This window comes from Girardinichthys multiradiatus, chromosome 5 (assembly GCF_021462225.1).
Source record: "Girardinichthys multiradiatus isolate DD_20200921_A chromosome 5, DD_fGirMul_XY1, whole genome shotgun sequence".
Lineage (NCBI taxonomy): Eukaryota > Metazoa > Chordata > Actinopteri > Cyprinodontiformes > Goodeidae > Girardinichthys > Girardinichthys multiradiatus.
The window spans coordinates 33,739,387-33,763,884 of record NC_061798.1 but is presented as its reverse complement, the minus strand read 5'-3'; the positions used below and the strand labels follow the sequence as shown (position 1 = coordinate 33,763,884).

The window sequence follows — 24,498 nt, the reverse complement described above, 5'->3', positions numbered from 1 at the left end:
GTTTTGACTCGTTCTTTTGTTATTATTCTTCTTAGATTTTGAATCATGCTTCTGTTATTTTCCTGGTCATGCTTTACTTTTTTCGTCTTGTTCATGTTTTGTCAAGTTTGGTTTTGTTTGTATATTAGAGTGGCAGTTTTGTTCTGTCTGTCAATTAAGTTTATTCGGTTCACCTGTCCAAGTTAATCTGTCTCCTTTCTCCACCTGGTTTTCACTCCATACATACACACCTGTTCAGTTAGTCGTCGCGGAAACATTTCTCATGTCTTGTTCTCATGCTAATGTCTTGTTTTCATGCTCAAGTCTTGTATTTTGATCATGCCAGGCCTGTCTTGCCTGCCCGTTTGTTTTGTTCCTGCCTCCTGTAGTGAGTGAGTTTTTTTTGTTATTAAATCTTTTGCACTTACCGTCATGCTGTCTTCTGGTCAGCATTCTGGGGTCCTATATCTCACAAACTGTAACATTTAAATTTTCCATTGAATATGACTGATTATTTGCAGCCATAAGCTTTTGTATTGACTACACTTTTTGCAGAATGGTGGAATGCTGGACTGTAAATGACAGCAGAATATGCTATTAAACACCCTTATAGTTGTAGATATCTGGACAGAAACCATCTAGCTTTATGATATTTTCCAGTACAAGCTGCAAAATAGTCACTTTATTTTATATTTCACACACAGAAAACCCCCAGCTGCAAAGAATGCATAAAATAGAAAATGCAGTTTGCCAGCATAAAGTTCCCAGACCTATATTTTTTTGGGTACAAATATCTAATTCTGGTGTATTGAGAGCAAAGACAGATTTTTATTGCCCATGGCTAAAAACTGTTGCTCTGAGAATTTTGCACCTTAATCATGCTCAAATTTGGGGCACAATGTTTAGTTACTTACTGTGATGATAAAGGGCAATTTTATTACAAAAAAGAAAAGAAGCGTCAACTTTTGACATACAGTCGCCAATATTGCAAAATATGTGAGTGAGTTACGGATGAAAGTTTCAATATAAACAGTAATTACTGAGCAAACTATTCTTCTATATATTCAGCTCATATATCATTAGTTAGTTGTAAATGAATCATTCACATACTTTATTTAATAAACAAATGCTTAAAAATAAAATGCATCATTAAATATTTCACAGCAGCTTCATCAAAAGCACAGCTCAAAAGAATTAAAAGAACACTTCAGAAACACATCAGATCTCAAATGCAGAAAAAAAAAATTATGTTGGATATCCATGCTGATATTAAAATTGGGAATGTGTTAGGAACAAAAGGATGCCGCACCATTTGAAGAAAATTAAAATTATCAACCAACAGAAGTCTTAATCTGAAGTCATCTAGGCTAGGCCTATTTGCTGAAATGTCATTGCAGCAACTCAAAATGCTACTCAGTAGTTTGGTGGTTTGGGTTCCTGACATTCACGCCAGGTGCCTGTTGGAGGTTACTTTGTAGGGCTCTGGCAGTACTCATCCTGTTTCTCTTGCACAAAGGAGCAGATACCTGTCCTGATGCGTTAAGGGCCTCCAACGGACCTGTCCCGCTCTCCTAGAGTAACTGCCTGTCTCCTGGAATCTTCTCCATGCTCTTGAGACTGTGCTGGAAGACACAGCAAACCTTCGGGCAATGGCATGTAATTAGGTGCCATCCTGGTGAAGATGGACTGTCAGTGCAACCTCTGCAGGGTCCAGGTATCACTTCATGCTACCAGTAGTTGCACCGACCCTTGTCAAATGCAAAACTACTGAAAAGCACCTAAAAAACTAGGAGGGGGAAAAAAACATTCCTGTTTCTGGGGTTGTCTCATTGTTGCCCACTTAGCACAGATTTTGTTAATTTCATTAACACTGAAACAGTTGACACTGATTAGCAACCCCTTCTACTATTTAACTAACAACATCAATACTCCAGACGTTTAAGTGAATTGATATTATACTCTGATTAAAAGTGTTCCATTAATATTTTTGAGCAGTTTTGTATTCAAAGTGATGAAAGCAGAAAGAGCTCTGGAATAGAACTGAATAGACAAGTCACTTCACCAACTGTGGTAACTCTCCATCAGAGAGTAGAAAAAATTCAAGAAAATCCACATATTTTTATATCGTTGGCATACTGTATGCTATTACTTCATACCATTTGCATTATTTGCCAAATTCAATTACTAGGAGAAAACAAGGTGTGGCTTGCCCTTTAAGAGATGTTTTGCTTCCGCACGTGCTTGCCTTATATGGGAGCATCAACTAACTGTGACCGTTAGTTACCTCTGCTGTTCATCTGCGCTCCGCATCGAGCTGCGCTATAAAAGCCAGCCTGAGGAGAAAAAACTGTTTTCCTAGACACTGACAAAGAACAACAAGGAGCACCGCGGCGTCAGAGGGACGCACATTTTAACCTCGTTATTCTCAGCAATAGGACTTTCAATTGATGAGAAGCTGAAGAACAAATAAACACCCCAAGATTAAGGTTGGTGACTTCGCATGCATTACTTTGTTTTACGCAAAGATTTGGAATTTCTTTGTTAGACAAAGATGCCGTAGCGCACATTTAATAGCATATTTTTTGTCTTGTTGTGAGCATGCTGTTAGTCTTTTTGTCTAAAACTGGTCCTAAGAAGAAAAAAAAAATTATGTTGTAAGTAAATTACTGTGCTCTAATTGTGCTGATATAGATATCCGCCACTTTTCTGCATTTTAACGTCTTGAGCTTAAACCAAAAATGCAATTTACTTAAAATCACGCAGCTTTGCTTCTATAATGAGGAATGTCATGTTTTTTCTTTGTCTTGACGCCTTTAATTTTCTGTTTCAACTCTGTCTGAGACGGAGTCGACTCTAGAATAGAGTCAAGTAAAATATAGAACCACAAAGCATCCGGTGAGACATTACAAGAATAAATGACTTCCCATTGCATCGTCTTAATTTAATGCTAAATAACAACCTCATAAATATTTATAACTTGAAAACACATGTTGTTACTTATTTATCTATTTACGTAATTAGAACAAGACGGTCAAATATGTGACAGATGTGAAAAAAATCACTGATAGGATATATTTGAATTAACATTTAGCTTTATTTTGAAGGGTCACTCGCATTTTTTGTTGCTGTGTTTTGTCTGACTTGCGATGCTGCTGGTCAGTACCGCTAAGCTGGATGACCGACAGTAACCCCAGTTCAATAGAACAATGAGATGAAGGGCAAAAGTCGGTCTGGAAGACGATAATTTTTGACAATCTAATAAACAATTTGATGCACCAACCAAAAACATGTGATCGAAGGCATTTGACTCTTGCCTGTTTTAATTTAGTTTACCATTTTGTAATTTTCACTCTATAAAAAAAAATTCCGATGGAAAATGTCTCTATGTGTATTTGTATGGTATTTATTTGCTCTTTCTTTCGAGATTTTATTTGACAGGCATGCTTACCGCGAAGCTGTCACGTCGTTAAAATGAAATTTTTTAGCTGCGGTACTTTGAAGCAAGAAAAAGAGTATTTTCATGTAAACCTTTGACGACTATATCTCTTCTTTTTGCCCACATATAAGAAAAAAAAATAAAACTTTCAATTGATCAGTTGTATTTTTGAGTCGTTTAATGAGAACAAAAAGACAGCGGCGTTGAAGAAAAAAAAAACATCCTGTCTTATTGTGATGTAACACGTGAGGGAGGAATCATGGTAAACAAGTATAAAAATGAATTTCGACCTGTTTTATACCACTAGAGGCGCCCTCGCACTGCACCAAAACAACCTCAATTTTTTCTCTCGTCTAGAATTGGACCAATGTTTGTCTCATTTAAATGCGTAATGCAGTCGAAAACAACTCGCTGTATCCGATAAAAATGTTGTCTAATATTGCGGTTAAATCCTTAGAATGAAGGTGATAGCTAAGAGCAGACTAGCTCATTCATTGAGGAAAACAACCAAATGACGGGTTTTAGGAAGAGGAATAAAATAAAAAGGAATACGTTTTATGGCTTGCTTTGTTTTTATATCACATCATGACACAGTAGCCTAAAACATGGCCAGATTAGTCATTTATAGGGATCTTTAAAGCGGTTTTGCTGTGATTAATTGAATTAGTCTAACAATATGTTGAATTCAGATTGATTTTCTTTTTTTTTTTTTTTTTGCCACCTTGTGTTGTCATCAAATCAAGTGACTCACTGGGGGAAACACATGTACCCCTTCAGCAGATGATGTGCCTGGGTCACTGTTTGTTCGTTGATCCCAAAGTTCCTGTTAGTTTTTATTGTGAAATTTTGAACCTTCCAGTGGATTTAGTTAGGCTAGATAGATATGCGCACGTTGCGTACAAGTAACTAATGTTTTAGGGCTAATGGACATTGCTACACTGTTGATTCTCTTGGGGGGACCTTCACATCTGTATCACATTTTGTTCATGTTTTCCTTCACCATATTGGTATCCAAAGTAACAGAAAGGGAGAATGATTAAGTGCCAGAAGCAATCCTTGCATATTTTTGCTCACCAAGTATTTATGTAACCTAGATAGTAGAAAAAAAGCAATGACAAAAGTTATTAGATAACTTTTTTTAAGAGAAAATTTGTTTTAGAGCCATAGAAAGTTGGATTTTGAGGGTTTTTGAAAATGATTTTGTTGCAGATCAGCTAATCAGTATAGCTTGTTATGTTTGAACATCACTCTGTCCTTGACTTTGGAATGCTATGGTCCCACTGTCCACTGCAGCCAATCAGCTTTAATCTGTATAAAGGACATTTTGCATGAAAAACAGGATGGCCTTGATTCTTCCGCCAATGAACGTGAAGTTTCACCACTTTGCTAATCATCTAACTCAAGAAGATTTTGAATGAAATATAGCCTGGATTGGTATGCAGAGAGCATTAAGTTTTCTTTTTAAATATATACCAATTTCATCAGAGAAAGATATTATTTTCCTGATCTAGGTGAAAGTTCGACAAAATGTCAGCAACAATTTCTGCTGCAAATTTAATTCATGGAGTACACCTTATTAAACATCTTATTAAAAGAGTATGGCTTGATAGTCAAAAATCTTTGATTGCTTTCATTTTCTCAGAGGATGTCTGACTCAAAATACAACATGTTTTCAAAGCAAATAAATGCAAATTTTAGATAAAAAGCTGTTCTCCTCAGATCAATAAAATAGGTCTGATAAATATATAATAAATTACAAAGAATGAAAGCAAACAACACAACACCCAGAAAGAAATCAGAAAACAAGTATTTGACTAAAGGTGTTTAATCACTCATTTTATAAAGAATAAACAAGGAGAAACTAATGTGCTAAAGCCATGTATAAGTTTTGCATCTACATGAAATGGGCAATGGTGCTTAATTCTAAAGCCAATGAGGGTAAGAGTCTACTGACCCCCCCCACACACACACACACACACTCATCCTCCCAGATGAAGCTCTTGAACTTTGGACAGATGGGTTTACATTAAGTGGAGCTGAATTTGCAGGAGTTGGCAGCCTTCTTCCAGTCAGCAGTTGGTAACTTTTTGCTGAGCCTCACTGGTATTTGTGGCACGTCTGCATTTCAGGTCATAGGAGTTTTGTTCAACAGGTGAATGTGCCGGCATTGTTTTCCAGCTTTATTGTTTTCTCCAGGCAGCTTACTGTACTTTGGCTCTGATGATTTATTTTTAGGATTATTTTCCTTTCCAGAGAATGCTTGTCATGTTCCAGTTTCAAGCCTTTTACTCGCAGTTTTTTTTTTTTTTTTCTCAAGGCTCTGCGGTGCCTGTTGTTTCCCTTGTGCTGTGTGACCAGCTCAAATGTTGCAGCCACATTTGGTACAGTTGCGTGTCTTAGATGGTGTTCTGCTGCTGTAACCACTTTCTGTTCTGTTTTCAAATCTATTTTTCTGCGTCACTGTATCTGTTTTAATTGACCACTGTTTTAGTTCGCAAAAAAGCCGAGTAGAAAAGGCTTAACGTGTCTGAACAAGAAAAGTGTAATTTAATTATTTTGATTGCTGGTTTTGCATCATCCTCATATTTGGTGCTTGTTGTTTGTGACGCTGTTTTTTCTGGGGTATTCTCAGTGAGGAGCTGGAGTTGGCTCAGTGAGGTTAGGAAGACGGCAACATGGCAGTCTCCACTCAGCTGGGTCTACTGCTATGGAAGAACTTCACCTACAGACGAAGACAAACTGTAAGTAGTTTATTAATCACTGATTGGCATGAACAAAAAAGTAGTCTCTTCAGAATTTGTTGATCATTAAATCACTTAATTTTCTAAATCCCATTCTGCTCTTTTTGTGAATATTGTACTTTTTCTTTTTTTAACACTTTCTCCTTTTAACACTATTTTTAATCTCTTGCATTTCTAAGTATATCTGATTATGTGACAGAGCTAATATTTAGAGAGACAGAGGCCAATATTCCCTTGGATTGGCTCCTATCTGTGACCAGCAGATTCAATATGAAAAAAAGTTGTTTTTTTTCTTATCCATCCACTACATTAAACTAAAAACTCTTACTATTTTCAGCCTATTAACCCTTCAGCCAATAGTATGTACACTGATGCATTTTCTTTTAATTTTATAAAGATCTAGTAGGAGCTAGGGACATACTTTGATGCATAAATGGGCACAATGTTGTAATTACTTAATTTTCAAAAAGAACTAGTAGCACATTTTCTTTTTTGAATTTTATGTGTTTTAGTGTGGTGTCAAAACTGTATTCGGCAACTCAGACTTAAAAAAAACTTAAATCTGTGCCAATATAAGCCTTATTGGTGCATCTCTACTAATATTGTTTTATTCATTTTATTTAAAAAAGTATACAAAAATTAAGAAATCTAATTAGTTTAATAATTTCTCATTCACTCATTCACATTTCTAGCAAGTTGCCTTTTTTTTCTTACCAAAAACACTGCCTGCTTACTCACACGTATTGTTCTCATAAATGGGTAGCTCATATCAGTGGGGCTGATGTTATTGCCGTCTGAGACATTTGGATTGAAAAGTATTACAGTGTCGACAATGACTGAGTCAGAGAAAGATGTGAGGATGACATAATTATCAATTTGATCTATTTATCTGCCAACTATCATGTGACGGTTAATGCCCACATGCTCAAAGGTATGCAAATGAAATTCAGACTGACACGTTAACATAAGTGACCCTTTATATGGTGGGGAGAGCTCGTCTGCATACAATTAGGCTATTGTCCATCAGGCAGGAGCAGCTCCTCGAAGTGGCAGCTGTGGCCACGTGACTTCCCTAACTATCTCCTCCGACTAAAGGGATACAGTGCATATTGTTGAGACAGCAGCTCTGTTCTTTATCCGTCCCACTACATGTCTGCCCTGCTGTTTCAAGCTGGCAGCTGAGGCTCAAAGGCCATATGGTGCAGATAGAAAACCTATACAGATCTCCTTGTCTCTGTCTCACTCTCTTGCAGATTATTCACCTATTTACCCTACCTATTTACTCATGGTGAGATTTACTATTTGCAAAGTAAAACAGCTAAACGGTATATTCCTGTATTCAAACACCTAAAACTTTGCTTTTTTAAGTTAAACACTGGAAATGAGGCTAAGGAAAATGCATAGATTAAAGCACAACGTTAAAGAATGGGTTGGGAGCTGATTAACTCATCAGATGTAAGAGATTTGTGTCCAGGGATGTTTGATTAACACCTTTCATCATCCTTTGTGCCTTAGATCCAGTTGCTGATTGAGATCATTTGGCCCTTGTTTATCTTTTTCATCCTGATATCAGTCCGGATACATTATCCACCCCATGAGCAACATGAATGTAAGTAACTAAGCTCCCTTATAGGAAAAAAAGGGTATATATATATATATATATATATATATATATATATACATATCTGTATGTATCTATGTATATATATATATATATATATATATGATTCTTGGTTCTTAGAAAGGTCAACATGGCATTCATCTGAGGTCCTTGTTGTTGACCCAGAACGATCTATCTGCTTTGTCAATATTTGCTTTCTCAACATCCTACCATGTAACAGTTCAGTGACAGAAACAAGTCTTTAAAACAGTTAATAAATAGCAGTTACTAAATAGCATCTAACGTTTGAGAATAAAAACAGCAACCTGCAAAATGTATCCGAGTTAACTTACTGAAGAACTGTGTATCGACCTCCACTCCTCATGTGCTGGTATTATTTTTTAATAGGTTTTTATTTGTAAATTTGAATAAATGCTTTTAAAAAAATAATGAGAGGATTTGCAAGGAAAATTATGTATCCAATTATCACCCAGTCAAAGATGCGTTTATATTTACAATTTGCTTGTGTTTCACTTATTGTGCAATTTAACTTATCATGAGAAATGTTTTTTGTTTTTCCAGGCCACTTCCCTAACAAGGCTATGCCCTCAGCAGGTACCCTGCCCTGGGTACAAGGCATTGTCTGTAATGCCAACAATCCCTGCTTTCGTAATCCGACCCCTGGAGAGAGTCCAGGCATAGTTGGAAATTTTAATGACTCTATGTAAGTAAAGTGGTTAAGAGATGTTTCCTTTGTGCAGTTTTGTATTAGCACTATCAACATTATAACAGCATTATAACTGTCTATCATTATAATTTTTTTACTATTGAGAGACGATCTTCATGTCTAATGAAAGCTTATGGGACCTGTGTTTAATTGTGTTTTTCTCTTGCTGACGTCATCAGAATCTCCCGCCTGTTTAATGATGCCAAGAAGATGCTGTTGTACACCCAGAGCGATAAGAGCTATGAAGGCTACTTAGGAATGCTGAAGGCCCTCAGGAAGCTTCAGACGAACCCTGCTCGTAAGGACATGCCTTTTATTATCAGCTTGTTGTGTTCTCTAGTTTTTAAGTTTGTTAATTAAAGAGCCATTGGCCATTTTTTTCACTTTCTCATTCTCATTGATGGCTTATTCATCAGCTGCACCACCTGTGTGCTAAGTTAAACGTATTGGAGTGCCTACATTCACTGTAGGCACTCAATTACACAAAGCCAATGTTATGTGAGTTGCTACAAATTAAATGCAACAAGTAGTTTTGCATAAAAGCTGGAATAAGTTTGCAGTTTAGCAGCCGATGTTACCTGAGTAATCACCACCACACTGTGCCAACATTGGTGGGCTGGTATTGCAGCATAAGTAGTGAGGGGTGATGAAGGGTGCTCTGGTCATACGTGCTGTCTGTGGCACAGTGCAGGAAATATTATAAATTATACCCTCCACCCTGGCAGACAGACAAAGTGTAATCAAAGCATAGACAGAGTAGTTTGTTTTCACTGTAATGTCCCTGCTTCCTGTCCCAATTACAGTCAGTCTATTCCAGATTAAGTACACCTTCTCCTTAACCATTCATGTTTTTACTGGAACATTAAGGATTTATGAAGAACTTTGCAACCAAACTAAAGTGACAATAAACACACATTTTTTTTAAAAGGATTTCAGCAATTTTTACTTGTAAAAAGTGTGAGCACAGTAGTATTTTTTTGCATTAACCCAATGAATGCCAGTGAAAAGGAAAAAAGAACGAGATATACAATGATACAATAGAAAAAACATGTAATAAAAGAGGAAAAGATCATTTAATGTGCAATAATATTAACCACTGATGCAATCTCTGAATGTTGTTCATTTCTGATGTATAATTACCACAACTTCTTATGACTGTCGGTACATTTCCTCCCTATAAATGAGAGGGCATTACTTTTATGTCTCATAAGACCCTAATTAGATATTATACTGAACATATTAGGCCTTTCTTCAAAAATTATGCAACAAGCTTTTTCCTTATTTTTGGTTGCTCTTAGTTAGCCCAGAGGTACAGCTCATTCTATAATCATTTCTTGAAAACCTTTCCAAGTTTGAAACAATAAGTGAGATATCACCTTACAGCAAAAGGCTAAAATATAATCTTTCAATTATCCACTGGTCAAAAATCTTTACCCATTACTAGGTCCCAGTTATATCTTTTTCTACTTTTATAATGTGTTTTGTTGTAAGGCAAGTGTTTTTCAACTTAAATTCATTGAACAAGATACATCTGCAATATTTTTTATTCAGTCTGTTTAATCGGGTCAAAAAGCTTCTTATAAGTTAATCAGTGTGGGGAACTTTATTATTATTCCATGGCACCATGTTTCTACCCGGGTATAATTATGACATTCCACTCTTCAAAATGGGAAATACGAGAGAACATGTATTTTAGGGCAGATGTTCATATGACAGGAAAGAGTTACAAGAAAGTAACTACTTACCTCTAAGTAATCTGAGACAAGGCTGAATGACAACTGAAGTTTATTTAGTTGATGAGCATTGTATGGGTGATGGTAAGGGAGGTAAAAATTGTCAAAATCGTTTTTTATTTTAATCCATTTTACCCATATCAACCAGGGTTGCAGATGTGGAGGGTGCTGTATGTGAATAAGTAAAAAAAAAAAAAAACAATTTCAGAAAATTATACTGGTATAATCTCCTGGGTATTAATTTGTAGTTCACTGGGAGTTGTGGCTTCCCAATGGAATGCTGATTAGGCTCCATTACAGGTCCCTGACTGCTAACCGCTGAGAGTTTAAGTCATTAATAGTCGCACAGAGCTGACAGAAGCGCACAGCGACCCATGCACAGGTATAGTTGTAGACAAAATATGGTACCAAAAAATATGGATGAGGCACAATCTAAATTCAGAATTTGCAAATGGCTGACACACTTTGGGCCATGTTTTTATTTCAGTCACATGTCTCTTAAATGGTCAGAAACACTCTGTTCTCTTTTGCTTCCTCCCTCGGGCTTTCAGTGAAACCTTAGTGTTTTCTGTGGCTGCGTAGTTGTCATTTGATCTGTATAAAAAAGAAACAAGGAAATAGATGAGCCGTGTTGGAGAGATAAAAATATGAATTAAAGTAAAAATTATTTTAAAGCAAAATATTGAAATTCCACTTCATAGAGAAGCAGAACAGATTGGAAAAGGAAGCAGAAAAGCATTAATCTCTCAATGAACTTGATGAACTGATTCTTGTTTATGAAACAGGGCATGTAAAGAATGAACTTAAAACAAAGAACTTGCAACCTGAGCTGTTTCTGTTTGTGTATTTTTTTCCAAACTTTCCTCAAAAGTCCTCAAAAGATTTCACTGGAGAGGAAAATTAAAACAGCTTGCTCAAAAAACGCTAAATGTAAAAGTGAGCGAGGAAGCAAATTTAAGACAGAAAGAATAGAGTATTTGGACCAAAGTTGGATGCCCTGTAGTAACCTCTGCAGACTATTAAATTCAGAGCTGAGGGGGAAGCGAGAACCATCTGTATTTTGGAGTATTTGTGTGCATCTGTGTGAGTTTCTGCAACTGCTCAGCTGACTTGAACCAGTTTCAGAAAGGGTTTGACTTCTTTGGAATGCAGCAAAGCACAAAGAGCTTTCAGATTGCATGGAAATATGGATTGTGTGTGTATTTGTAGACTCATTAGTATTCAGATGTTTGAAGTGAATTTTATTCACACAATAAATTCAGGGATTCATATTATATGTTCTAAAGATTGTCTCATCATGGATGTGTTATTCCCTATTTTATTTTGCAACCCCGAAACCCCACCTGAAATACTTGGATGAACATTGTGTTTAGTTGAATGTACCGACTCCCTTTTATGAGATCTAGATATTTCATTGAGCACGTTTCGTGGCAACCCGATAACATTTGCGGAGGCACTGCAGATCTAAAAGTTAAACTTATTATGCTACAATTTTTTTATCCAGGATTCAAGCTGAAGGACTTCTTGAAAGACGATGAGACTCTTTCTCACTTTCTACACCACAACGCATCGCTTTCTCATCACACACTGAAGCAAATTTTGGAGGCTGATGTCAATTTGGAGAAGGTAAGGTAATAGTATTATTGCTGTGAGAACTTCACCACCCCCATCCTAACCCCCAACCAACCCCCCTACTACACACAAACACACACACAAACAATTGCAGCAATTGTGCATAAATCTAATGACATTGGCTTTGCTGTATCTGTTGGACCGCAGGATTCAGCTGGAGAACAACTAAGCTCTTAATACCCAGGGGGAAAATCACATCAGGCACTAGTCCCCCTCCCATTAGTTCTGTATTTTGGTTATGATTTTTTATATGACTTTTGTTTTTCCAAACAACAGATTTTGCATTATTGTCACCTTAGCTAAAAGGATAAACAGTTTTACGGCATCTGTTTGCCCTTGTTTCTATAGTCTCCAAACTTATCGGCTTCCATTCATATAAGCAACATTTTAATAACTCATACCGCGTTCACTGACCAATACAGTAGGTCTGCTGGCCCTTACGTTTGCCTCTACTCTGCGGCTACAGTCACATGATTGCTTTGTCTTTTCCCCCTCCCCCCTCCTTTCCCCTCACGTGCAGAGACAGAGGCTTTATGTCAAAAACACGTTACACCATCTGAGTCTGTACGAACCACTCCGCCCCTTCTCCCAGCTACTCATTGATCATAGAAGAGGATGTCTCAAAGACCACGTAGCTCACCAAGAACATCACGTCATGAAAATTATGGGAATGTACTCATTGCTGTACCTCTTGCTGTTGACATATAATGCTATATAGCGTTCTATTTTACAGCAAAAAGGAGAAAACACACACAGGCCGATGTTACATAAATGTGGCTTCTCAAAGGAAAACGTGTTTTGAATGCTCTGTCAGTCAATTAGTATGATTCCCAGTCTTTCAAACAGGCTTTAAGCCCTAATGCTTTTTCCAATGAACAGATTACGAGCTGTGTATGCGTGTATGCGTGTGTGCGTTTTGTCTATTAGTCATAATGTGATAGCACAGAGTGGTCAAGGACATTTGGAGACAAACGAGGGAGCCCCTCTCTCACACTAATACACACATCTTGCCCCTGTTACAATAAAAGAGCCTCTTTTCAAACCCTGTGGGCTCTCACGTTCCAAAAAAGGACATTTTGTTACTCCACCCTTTTGGGTGCCGCTCCAATTCCTCCTCCAAAAAACATATTATACCTTTTGTTAACAGAGGATGGGGGAGATAAACACATATTATGATGAAATTAGTTTCTTGGAAGTTATGACTATATTTGTCCCAGTATTTTTCTTACCATTCCTTACTTCTTTGTTGTTTTTTGCTGTAATTATAGTTTTGTTCTGTCTTTCCAGTTTAATTATTATTATTTTTTTGCTTTAGTAATGCTGTCTGAGTCAAAGGAAATCTCCAAGTAAACTATTTAGCTTTAGTTGTAAAATGCTAATTATTCAAGATAAAATATACCATGCCAAAGCCAGCTTCCAGGCACAAGTGTCCCTGGTGACATCACATAAGGCATCAGGCAACTGATGAGAGTTCTTTGAATCCCTTCGTATTTTTATTTGTTCATATTTCTGCATGTTTTTAATCAATTTTATCTGTCTAACGTGTTTACTTGTACTCTTTATATATTCAGCACATTGTCTGTATGGTATTTGAGGAAACATTATAATTTTGGAAAAATTTGGGGATAGACAGCATGGAATTTAAAGCTTCAAACTATGTTAAAAATATGCTAAAAGTAGCATGTCCGCCATAGTGTTACTAATGTCGGATGTTAAGTTTGAGTCTCTTGTGATATTATTGACCTAAATACACACAAAGCAGAATTAGCACTTTGTATTCTTTTCAAAAATATTGAATTTTGCAAAATCCTGCAGTAAAAAAAATCCATATTGCGCATCCCAGCTGTGTTTTTATTGTGTGTGTACAATTATTAGTAAATAATTCATCTCCACTGGGAAGTATCCTTAAGCTATAATGCATTTTTAGAGAAATAAATTTGACTACTTTTGACTTTTGAATTTCAATTGAGTTTTTACTTCCTCAGGTGCTCACAAAAGGTTTTGGATTCCATCTCAGAGATCTTTGCAACTCAACACCTCTGGAGGAGTTCGTCCACATTGCAGACCGGAATGTGTCCCATTTGACTCAAGAAATCATTTGCAAATCATCCAGTGACTGGCTGAACAAGGCTCAGAACCACTTCCTCTCCAATTTGGACTTTCTGAAACCGATTCGGGTGAGTCGATTTAAATAAAATAAAAACTCAAAATAAAAATTATAGTTTTTCCTGTTAATAACTAGGATTATCCTTTTCCTACTGGGTGTGGTACAATTATTTTTTTTTTGTCAAAAAAACATTTTCTTTTTTTTTTTGGTGGTTCAGAATTTTATCTTTATAAAAGATTGACCCAAATATTCATTGTTTTGAAAAACCTGACATCTTGATGTCTTTCTGCTTTAACAAATGTTTATTTAGCAGAAGTTCCTCCCTTTCCTGTTTGGTGCTGCCTCTTCTTTCTTCCCAAATAGTCTCCCCCTTTCTATAAACATATGCCCTAAATATGAATCATTATGAGGAAGGATGTCAAAAAGTAAACAAAACATTCTGCTCTACTGAACTTAAAAGCAACAAAGGAAGATCAGGAATAGCTATAAAACTGAAAACATAGTGATGCTCAACAGGCTTGGTCCTTTTAATTTTTTTTTTAATTAAATGCTAGCTCAGAGTAGAAAAGGTGATGTCTTGTTGATAGTTTTTATTCCCATGAGAGCAAGTACTTGCTTGTGTAGGACATTATTCACAGAAAACAGACTTTGTCCTCAAAACCGATTTCAAAATTTGCAAAACCTTTGCGCAATAGTGGAAACTCTTTTCCAATTTCTTATGAGGACAAGAACTCTTGCAAAACTCAGTTTTCTCCCATCTTTGCCCTGGTTGTGAGCATGTGTAACAGAGGGAGGGAGTTAAATAAAAAAGGATAAGGTAGAAAGAAATGGAGAGAAAAATGAGCATGTCAGGGAGCTAAAGTTGAGAGTTCACTGAGATATTGTTGGTTTTTCCTAGAAGGCTGTTCTCTTTAAGTGTCACCACTTATGCTTTATCAAATTCCCAACATTCCAGCACCAAACAGTTTAGAGAGATAGATGAGAGCACACAAACACACGTACAAACACCAGACCGCAGTGTGACACAGGAGTTCAAATCCTCCTAAACCTTTTTTTCTCGGCTACCGTGTCTGCAGTCGGTTTTCATTATCATGGCCTTCTTTTTACCTAACTTCTTTTCTTTTACAATGTCATGCCAGTTTTTACCTAATCTAATCAAACAAACAAGGACAAAATATCCGCTTTAGATAACTTTGCAGTAAACGAAAGAAAGTTATGTAGTTTTTAAGACAGATGCTTTCATTGCGTGCAGCAGCTGAAAAACTATCCATTCTCTTTGGCAGAAGGATGCGAGGTCAGACCCCAAAGCCATCCAAGAAGTCTCAGCTGCAACTAACAACCTTCTGGAGAGCCTTGGAGCGCTGGGTGTCGAGGTAAATGAACCACAGACGTGTACCTAGCGCCAACCACACAGTAACACATACAAACAGGACATCTGAATTATTTGCATCCAAAGTTCAGTTGTCATGTTTGTGAATAAAATCAATTCCGACCTACACTGATAAACTGGCATAATGCATCCAAGGGTAAGGGTTTAACAATTTCAATACACTTTATATGGGTAGATTTGATTAATATTTCTGAGTGGAAATATAATTTCTAAAAGACACTTAAAGACGTTAATGGTTAGCCCTCGCTTGTACAAAAAACTGGTTTCTGGTTGATATCACTGAAATAGTGAAAAACCTGTTAAATCTATTTCAACAAGGTGGAATGGCAACCGTTTCTGTGACAACCCCAGCTAAGATGTGGCATCCATATGCCCCGACTTCCTCAGGGTTAAGAAGCTCAGTTTACAAGCCAGATTTATTTTACCATTATTCTTGTTGCTAAGCTAGCTAATGCTCCAACACAGAAACTATCTCAACTACATGACTTACAGAAGTTCCTAAATTGTACTAAGTTTATATGTTTTGTTAATACAGTCCATAAAGAAGGTACCAACCTTACTGGCTTGTCACCTAAAATGACAAACGAGAAAAGCTGAACTGGACTGATGTTAACAAATTAAATCATTTTAGTGGCCAATATTAAATATCTTCTAAAATTCATTTTTAAATCAAATGAAGAAACTGATGCATTTTTGCCCTCTGATTCGTGGTATTTCGTGGTATTAAAAGGTTCTGTGGAGTGCTGACTGGTGGTTGTAGAAAAATTATATTGAAAGGCTGCATTTGAGGGTTTTAAAACAGTTAGCTGCTTTCACAAAATGTTACCATCCACATGTGCTGCAGTTTTACTCTGATCATTTTTAAATTTTTATTTTTGATCTAGCTTTCCCTTCAGAGGACATTTCTGTAAACAGATAACAGAGCACAGTTGGACTCATAGAAATACCGCGGCGTGTCTTGACACATATCGCAGACGTAAGCAGACTGCATGAGAGACTTGACTCAGGGAAATACCAGATGCACCATTCTCAACGTTGCACACACACACACAAACAGAAAATTACATGCATGCACACTGCATACACTCTGAGCCAAATGCCTGACCTAAGCTAACGTAACTGGGTCTGTGCTGTTGGAGTGCATTGAGAAATGAGAGATGCAGCAGTTGGTTTTACATGCTTACCAAACACAATACAACCCCCTTTTCTCTTAGGCTCCAGCTCTGCTGATCTGGTAAAATACAAAGACCCGTGTGTGTGTGTGTGTGTGTGTGTGTGTGTGTGTGTGTGTGTGTGTGTGTGTGCATGTGCGTGTTTGTGAGTGTGCACGTGTTGGGGTTTCCTGTCGCAGCAGCTGAAAGATTCTTAAATAACTGTTCTTTTCTTCTCTTCCGAGTGAAAATGTTGCAACTTTAAGCCATCGTTTCATTTTCTTCTTTGCACAATATCAATTTCCTGTTTTTGATTGGAACTGTGTAAAGGAGCAACTATGGACATAATAGAACAATAAAATCTTTTGCTCAGCTAAATAGCTGTTCAGTGGGGTATATCATGCTAACACTGTGTGGCATATTTAGTAAAAATTTACGAGCAGCAATGAGCACCTGGCATACTAGCAATGGTATTTTTTTGCTAACAAAATGCAGAAAACCAAAATGGAAAAAATGAACCTTTGTAACCTCTGTTGTGTGCTTCAGTCCAAGGTGTTTGATTGGTTGGCAAGCAAAATGAACTGCAACCTAAATGTGTCAGAATATCTTAAACAGAAGTTAGAACTTTCACATGTTTGGACATGACAGAATGAGATCATCTCAAACAATATAAAACCATGGCAATGTTTTATTTTAATGTTGGTTACATAGTATGGTTTCTTCTTTTGAAAGAAAAACATGGCAGTTTCTCTATTCTTCACAATCTTTTGCACTTTTAAGGTTGCATAACCATAATTTCGAAATAACATTCTTAACTTTTTTGGTAGACTTTTAACATGTCTACCAAATATATTAATAAAATTTATGAAAATAAATTGCAAGTTTGAAAATGTTGAATTCAAGACTTTTGGGACCTTGTTAAGATCATCAATATTAAAATGTATTGCTTAAAAGAATGAGCCATAAAAATAAATAATTTAGGACAGTATCTTATGAATTATACTGCATGTCAGTTTCTTATGCAAGTTGAATGTAGCCGTATGAAAGGTTTTTGAATCCATGCGTAACATCCTGATTATCAACACGTTCTTACTTTTAGAGTAATGCTCGCATAACGGTCACTTACAAAAGGTTTAAACCAATTTAACCCTTGTTTCAAGCAAAACCTTGTGAAATATATAGTTTCTTGACAGCTAATATTGTATGATGTAACAAGCAAACATCTGATAAACCAGTAACAGGAACTGGCATGATGTTAAAAAACTGATGGAAGAAACAATAATTAAACAAACTTACAAATTTAGGTTGAGGCTGGTTTGTCGGATTAAAAGTTGCCTTTTAAAAATAATAACCTTTATTCAGGTATTAAACAACCTTTTCATAAGACCACATTTGTGCACTAAACTGTTTGTATTGGTCTGATGTAATATTTTACAAATTTTTCATTAGCACTAAGAGAACAATCAATATAATTAACAGAAATAAAGGCTTCAAAAAATCAATCTGTATATAGTTAATCTAGATAATGTGTTTTACTTAGTGAATGTAGTAACTGAAATAAATCGACATTTTGATAATATTCCAATCTACTGGATATGACCGTAGATGCAGTATGCATGTAAGTCAAATGTAAGACATGTTAAGTCTAATTTAATTAAAGAGATTTCCAAAATATTTTCAAGACCTTGCAGAAAACCTGCTGTTGAAGAATATTATGTACACAACATAGATAGATCCCAGGGTCAAACTGGCTGTATTTTTGAATCCACTTTTATGTGTTTTGAAGAGGCTGAGCGTGAGAACTTCACTCTAGTCACCTGGTGGACATTTTCCAGCCAACCAACCTCCCACCCCCTGACCAATAACATAAAACATCTTACAGAAAGATAATTCACCGACAGTGAGCCACTGCTTAGTTTTTCTGCTGACCATTAATTTGCTTTCCTCTCTGCGCTTCTTATCAAAAGAAAAACTGGCCTAATCTGCCATTCCTTCCGCAAAAAACTGACATCCCCCCTACAACCCAACCTTTGCAATTTTAAAGCATCTTCAGCAGAAATATCACATCATTTAAACAGTCAAACAGTCTCTTAAGCATTTCCAAACTTAACCAAATATACTCAGAATTCTTGGAAAAATGTGTGCAAAATCTGATATAATTGTTGAAATATTATTTTTTTATCAGCCTCTGAGCTGATGTGGTCTAAATAGCTGTGTGCTGGAGTGGAAACTTGAACTTAAATAGCCTTACAGAGGCTGTAGTCTGAGGTTACTCCAGGACAATTCTGATCTTCTGTCTGCCTGCTTCCCAGTATCCCTGTTTCATTCTGACTGTGCGTGCGAGTGAGTACATCTTCATGCTTGCATTTAGTCCGTATTATTCACCACGCCACCACGCCAAGTTAGCGTGGGTGTTAGCCTTGAAGGGAATGACACATTTTCTCTTGTCACACTAAATTATTTTCATCAGAGGAAAACATTAATTTACACAGACTTAAAAACACACTTTTGCCTTGAAAAGTCACCTACATGCATATAGTGCGGCATCGCTGACGAGGCTGCCCTTTGTTAGTGTGAGAAAAGTTTCAGCAAAGAAGATGTTGGGGCATTTAAATGGAATAACGCATTCAGTCATCTGCATAGGATGAGACCTTTTTTAATGCACTGACAGCCACAAAAGCAAACCAGTTACACAGAAAAATTTCATGTGCAGCAAGTGTAACATAGCTTGCAGTGTTTATACACACACACACACACACACACACACTTTGCACTATTTCACTCATATCTATGCAAATGAAACAGTAGGAAACAGTAGGAAACAGTGCTACCCTGATGTAGCTGGAGACTCAGCCGCAAGGTAAACATGTTTAAGCAGTGAGTGAGCCTTACTCTCTCAATTTCTCTTTGTTTAAAATAAGTTTTGAATATTTGGTTGAAGAGGAATGGAGAAAAACATATATTTATAAATATGCAGAGAAAGTAGCACAGCTATATGTAATATGTTATGTAACAACCAGGATAAACTGAAGGTTTGCATATCATCATGCCCATATATGCTTGTGCGTGCATGTTCTTCAATGTCTGACGGTGTGCAGTTGCTAATAAATAGGAAAATAGCTCTCTCCTTGTGTAGCTTGAGGAGGTTTTCCTGTTAAGAGAAATGGCCGATGGTAACCTTTCTTTGTTCTCAAACCTCTGTATTCTGCTTTGGATGCAGCCTCTTTCTTTCTTTCTTTCTTTCTTTCTTTCTTTCTTTCTTTCTTTCTTTCTTTCTTTATTTCTTTCTTTCTTTCTTTCTTTCTTTCTTATCAATAGGCCTTCATCCACATGATCCATACTTACTGGAAACCCAAGTGCCTTCCTCTCCGTTCACACTAAGGAAATGAAAGTTGCCACATTAATTATTTATTTGTTTCTTTCTTTGTTTCTTTCTTTCTTTCTTATCAAGTATAGGCCTTCATCCACATGATCCATACTTACTGGAAGCCCAAGTGCCTTCCTCCCCGTTCAAACTAAGGAAACCAAAGTTACCACATTAATTCTTTATTTATTTGTTTTTCTTCCATAAAAAAACATGAACCTCCCTCTGTCATTCATTCCTTGCCACAGGTTGTTGCCCTAATTGCATGTCTAGTTGAACATTTTGAAACATTGTTAAACCTGTGCAGACCTGTCACTTGACCTATAATAACCCTGCCGTGCAATGAACCCTGTGATGTAAGAATGCATATGACAGTGGGTATGACAGTATAAAACACCACTTCTTGTTTCTCACATTTAAGAAAACTCCAACGTAACAACAACTCAATTTGTTCTGGGCTGGAAAGAAAACACAGCTGTAGAAGTTATTCCCATATCAGACAAAGACTGCAATTCAAACAAAAATTCTTGTTGGGTACTATGAAGAAATCTTTGAACAAAGAGGAGAGTTGTTTGTTGTTATGTTCCAAATTTCAAAATTCTTTCCCATTTTAAACATGCATATTTCTTGCATTGCGTTGGCCTGCATTTATCAGTTGATTTGCTTTGGAGCAACAATATTGCTGCTGTGGTGTAAACACTCAGCATGATGAGCTCTCTCACATTACGTGTTATCTAACCTCCATCTTGAAAGTAATGCAGACCCTCTCTCACACACACACACACACTCTGAGGACTGGGAACAGCAGTTAAATTTATCTCAGTCGGGCAGACGGTCAAATGTTAAGTGTCTCCACCCCTCAGAGCAGCACTTCTCTGCACATGTACCAAATGCCACTCACCGTACATATGACAACAGTTTTAAGTTAAGTTGTGGCAAACAATAATCTACCAGAAGTGTATTTTTATGTCTCATATTTTGACTGTCAACTTAGTGCAGAAGAAACCTCTGAAGGATGAACAATGTGTAAAGGAGGTGTGAAAAATCAGGAGAAGCTGAAATAATGTTCTATGCTGTAAGCGAAATGCAAGAAAACAAATGTTGTATTTATTTTCTTAAATATTGATCTGTGAACACATAATGTTCTCATCTGTGAAATTGTGCGTCTCAAACTACCAAAACAAGATGACTGCAGCCATGCATCTAAACAACATATATAGTCATTTTATTCTGGAAAAAGAATAGATCAAAATGTTGTGGTAGATTTTCAATCCTTAGATTTTGGAAAGCTTAATCTGCTAATAACATATTTTATCCAACTGGGATTCCTGTTGAGCAAAATTATTTTCAAGATGTAAGAAAAGCGCTTAAAATACTTTTTTAGCCTTCTTGCCGTAAGTGATTGTGAATTATTTATATGAGGTGCAGAGGCCACTTCACACAATATGTGTGAGAGATCAGTTGCTGTTTATCAGCACTTTACCAACAATTTAAACTAAGACAGAATGATTACATAGTTGATATTTTTTTATTGTTTTTAGTATATTTAGCAGGGGTATCACAACTAACATTACTAAACCCGCAGTGTCAGAGTGTACTCTACAGGATATAGATCCTAACCTTAACTCAGATTTCCAAAAAAGCTGCCAACAATTCCAACTATTCCAATTTACCATGACAGACCAAGATTAAAAGCATAACCCCGTTCAACTATCTGCTGAAGGCTTGCTTAAATATAGAGCTAGATATGAACTGCTGAGACACGATCGAAAGCATCACATGGACACTGAAAATAGCTAACTTTGAGTCTTTTATCTTTTGTACCAACTTTTAGACCGAGGAGTGTTGTCAGAGTGACCTTATAGCACTTATGTGGAGTGCAAAAACTGAAAGTTGTGAATTTTTAATTTTCAACTTGTCAGTCACCAATCAGGGCCAATCATGGTGAAAATTATCCAGTTATCACCAGCCAATGTTTGAGCGTGTTTCCAGTAAACGATTCTGACTAAACTATATTTTATTAAGTGAATCAGTCGGGTGTAAATTCTGGACTTAGTTGTGTTTGACTCCCCTGTCTCCCTGCTACATATTTACCTTTAAATGTGTGTGTCTTTCTCAACAGCTTGCCAGTATGAAGAGCTGGAAAGATATGAGAAAGGAGATCCTGTATCTGACTGCAAACTCAACGGGATCTCCGAAACTGGTGTACCAGGCCGTGTCACGCATTGTTTGTGGACATCCAGAAGGAGGCGGCCTAAAAATCAAGTCCCTCAACTGGTACGAAGATAACAACTACAAGGCTCTGTTTGGACACCACGGCAATGACAGTGACAGTGAGCCCATGTCCACCTATGACAACTCTTCCAGTAAGCATCCAAAGCCTTACACCCTTCTTTTTTTATCATACAAGAGTTATTTGTTCCCATTTTATATCTGTACAACACTCAGAATGGCTTTGTGTTCACTTTCCAGCTCCCTACTGTAACAACCTAATGAGGAACCTTGAGTCCAGTCCCATTTCCAGGATGATCTGGAGAGCCCTAAAACCTCTTCTCATGGGGAAGATCCTATACACCCCAGACACTCCAGCAACACAGAGGATCATCCATGAGGTACAACTGACTCCTCACATCTAAACCTATTATAAGAATTACATACGCAAGTACTAATGTTAACCTACATCCCTGTATTTTGCAGGTTAATAAGACCTTCCAGGAGCTGGGCGTGCTGAGAGACCTTGGCGGTATGTGGGAGGAAATGAAGCCCAAGTTTTGGAGCTTCATGGAGAACAGTGAGGAGATGGACTTAGTCAGGGTGAGTATGTATGCTGACATTATTTCTGTGGACACAACATGCCTGTTTTCCCAGTATCCTTCCTGTTTACCCTGAAAATTAGAGCAACATGAGGGCATCTACACTACTGGTCAAAGGTTTTAAATACACATTCTCACCTAATGGGTCTCTTTATTTTCATGACTATTTAAATTGTAAATTCTCAACAAAGGCAACAAAACTATGAATGAAAACACATGGAATTATGTGGTATACAAAAGGTGTGAAATAACAAAGCATTTTTATATTTTAGATTATCCAAAATAGCCATCATTGGCTTTGATTGCCGCTTTGCTCATTTAGCAATCTCTCCATGAGCTTCATGAGGTGGTCCCCTGAAATAGTTTATATAAAACATATTTAAAACATATCTAAAGCTGTGAAGAAAGAGCACCAAACATTTTTTAATAAATAAGATAAATAAAACCAATCATAGGAAAGTCATGTTCCAAATATGAAATACAGAGCATAAATGGATCAAAACAAATTCCTGCATTTTGTGAGCATAGTATAATAAAACACAGTCAAACACACAAAGTCATTGCACTGGACCACTTCCTCTGTCTTGATTAGGTGTTTTGTGGGCATACAGCTCATAACATAGTGGTTTATTTACAGGAACCTTATGCCAGTTTTCACCACTTCTTCTTTATTAGTAAATTGCTTAAACACCACCACCTCCACTTAGTGGTAAATGAAGCTCGTAGAAAGTGCTTCAAATTTTGTATGTAAATATCTGCTGCATTTGCTTGTAAATGGTCTTGTAAATTTTTCTATAAGTTAAAGATAACAAACTTGGGAAAAACATTGCTAATATTTATCAGAACAGCACGGCATTTGCATGCAAATGGTAACAAATGTCAAAAACTACACAAAACAGGTACACGCAGAAAAAGTTTCCCTTTTTGCTCTGTTGCCTGACATAATCTTATAAACCATTCTGTTTTTCCACAGTCCCTGCTCCAAAGCAACACCAGCTCTGCTTTCCTGAACGCTCAACTCAGTGAGACTGAGTGGCGTGTGTCAGATGTGGCACACTTCCTCACAAAAGCCTCAGAGGACCGAAGACCTGCGGGTTCAGCGTACACATGGAGAGACGTGTTCAACGAAACCGACCAGGCCATAAAGGCCATTTCACAGTTTATGGAGGTTAGTGAGTCACAAATGCTTTTTTGTTGTTTGTTTTCCCCCAAGGCCACAAAATAGAAATCCAGAGCATGTCATTATATTTTCACATGCAACGATTTTTCCTCAAGGGTAGAAATGGTAAATTTTTATACTGTTAAAATAATAATCAGAACAAAATTGTGTGCACAAACAAGGAATATGACTTCTGACTGGTTTCAATCTGAATCTGACTGGTTTCAAGCACTTACAGTGTGTGTGACATTAAATATAAATATGTAAACTTTAGAAGGAAGAAGAATATGGATAGAAAGAAGCAGTATGTACATGTTTATGTATTTGCAGCCATTTTTATGCAAAGAAAAAAAAGAAAAGCAGGTTGTGGTAGTTCAAATAAATTTTGTTTGTTTCATAGCTGACTACTCAGGCTGTAAGGTTTTCATGGAGTTCAAGATTTTGCCAGTAAACCATAGCCACATGATTCTTAGTTGCCTGTAAAAATATTCTCTATCTTAAGATAAAACTGATGAGAAAAACAGCTAGGGGAAAGGAGGTTAAATGCTAATTATATTGTTTGGTAATTTTGCCATAAAATACCCATGTATTTTCCAGGGATTGTAGTTCTTGACCTCAGATTCTAGCACAGCTATTATTACAAACCTTGAAATTAAATGTTCTTTT

At 36.8% G+C, this 24,498-nt stretch overlaps 1 protein-coding gene across 2 annotated transcripts in view; it reads left to right on the top strand.

Moving 5' to 3' along the window:
- The first annotated feature begins 2,309 nt into the window (after positions 1-2,309).
- The window catches only part of LOC124868167 (phospholipid-transporting ATPase ABCA1-like), a 37,291-nt gene continuing 15,102 nt past the window's right edge, over positions 2,310-24,498 (top strand). For both annotated transcript variants that reach the window (XM_047365032.1, XM_047365031.1), the window contains exons 1-12: positions 2,310-2,465; positions 6,048-6,156; positions 7,672-7,765; positions 8,339-8,480; positions 8,663-8,781; positions 11,721-11,842; positions 13,834-14,025; positions 15,239-15,328; positions 21,983-22,226; positions 22,333-22,472; positions 22,558-22,674; positions 23,647-23,841. In XM_047365032.1, coding sequence (XP_047220988.1) covers positions 6,091-6,156; positions 7,672-7,765; positions 8,339-8,480; positions 8,663-8,781; positions 11,721-11,842; positions 13,834-14,025; positions 15,239-15,328; positions 21,983-22,226; positions 22,333-22,472; positions 22,558-22,674; positions 23,647-23,841 — 1,521 coding nt within the window. In that variant the 5' untranslated portion in view covers positions 2,310-2,465; positions 6,048-6,090. The remainder of the gene's footprint in view (positions 2,466-6,047; positions 6,157-7,671; positions 7,766-8,338; positions 8,481-8,662; positions 8,782-11,720; positions 11,843-13,833; positions 14,026-15,238; positions 15,329-21,982; positions 22,227-22,332; positions 22,473-22,557; positions 22,675-23,646; positions 23,842-24,498) is intronic.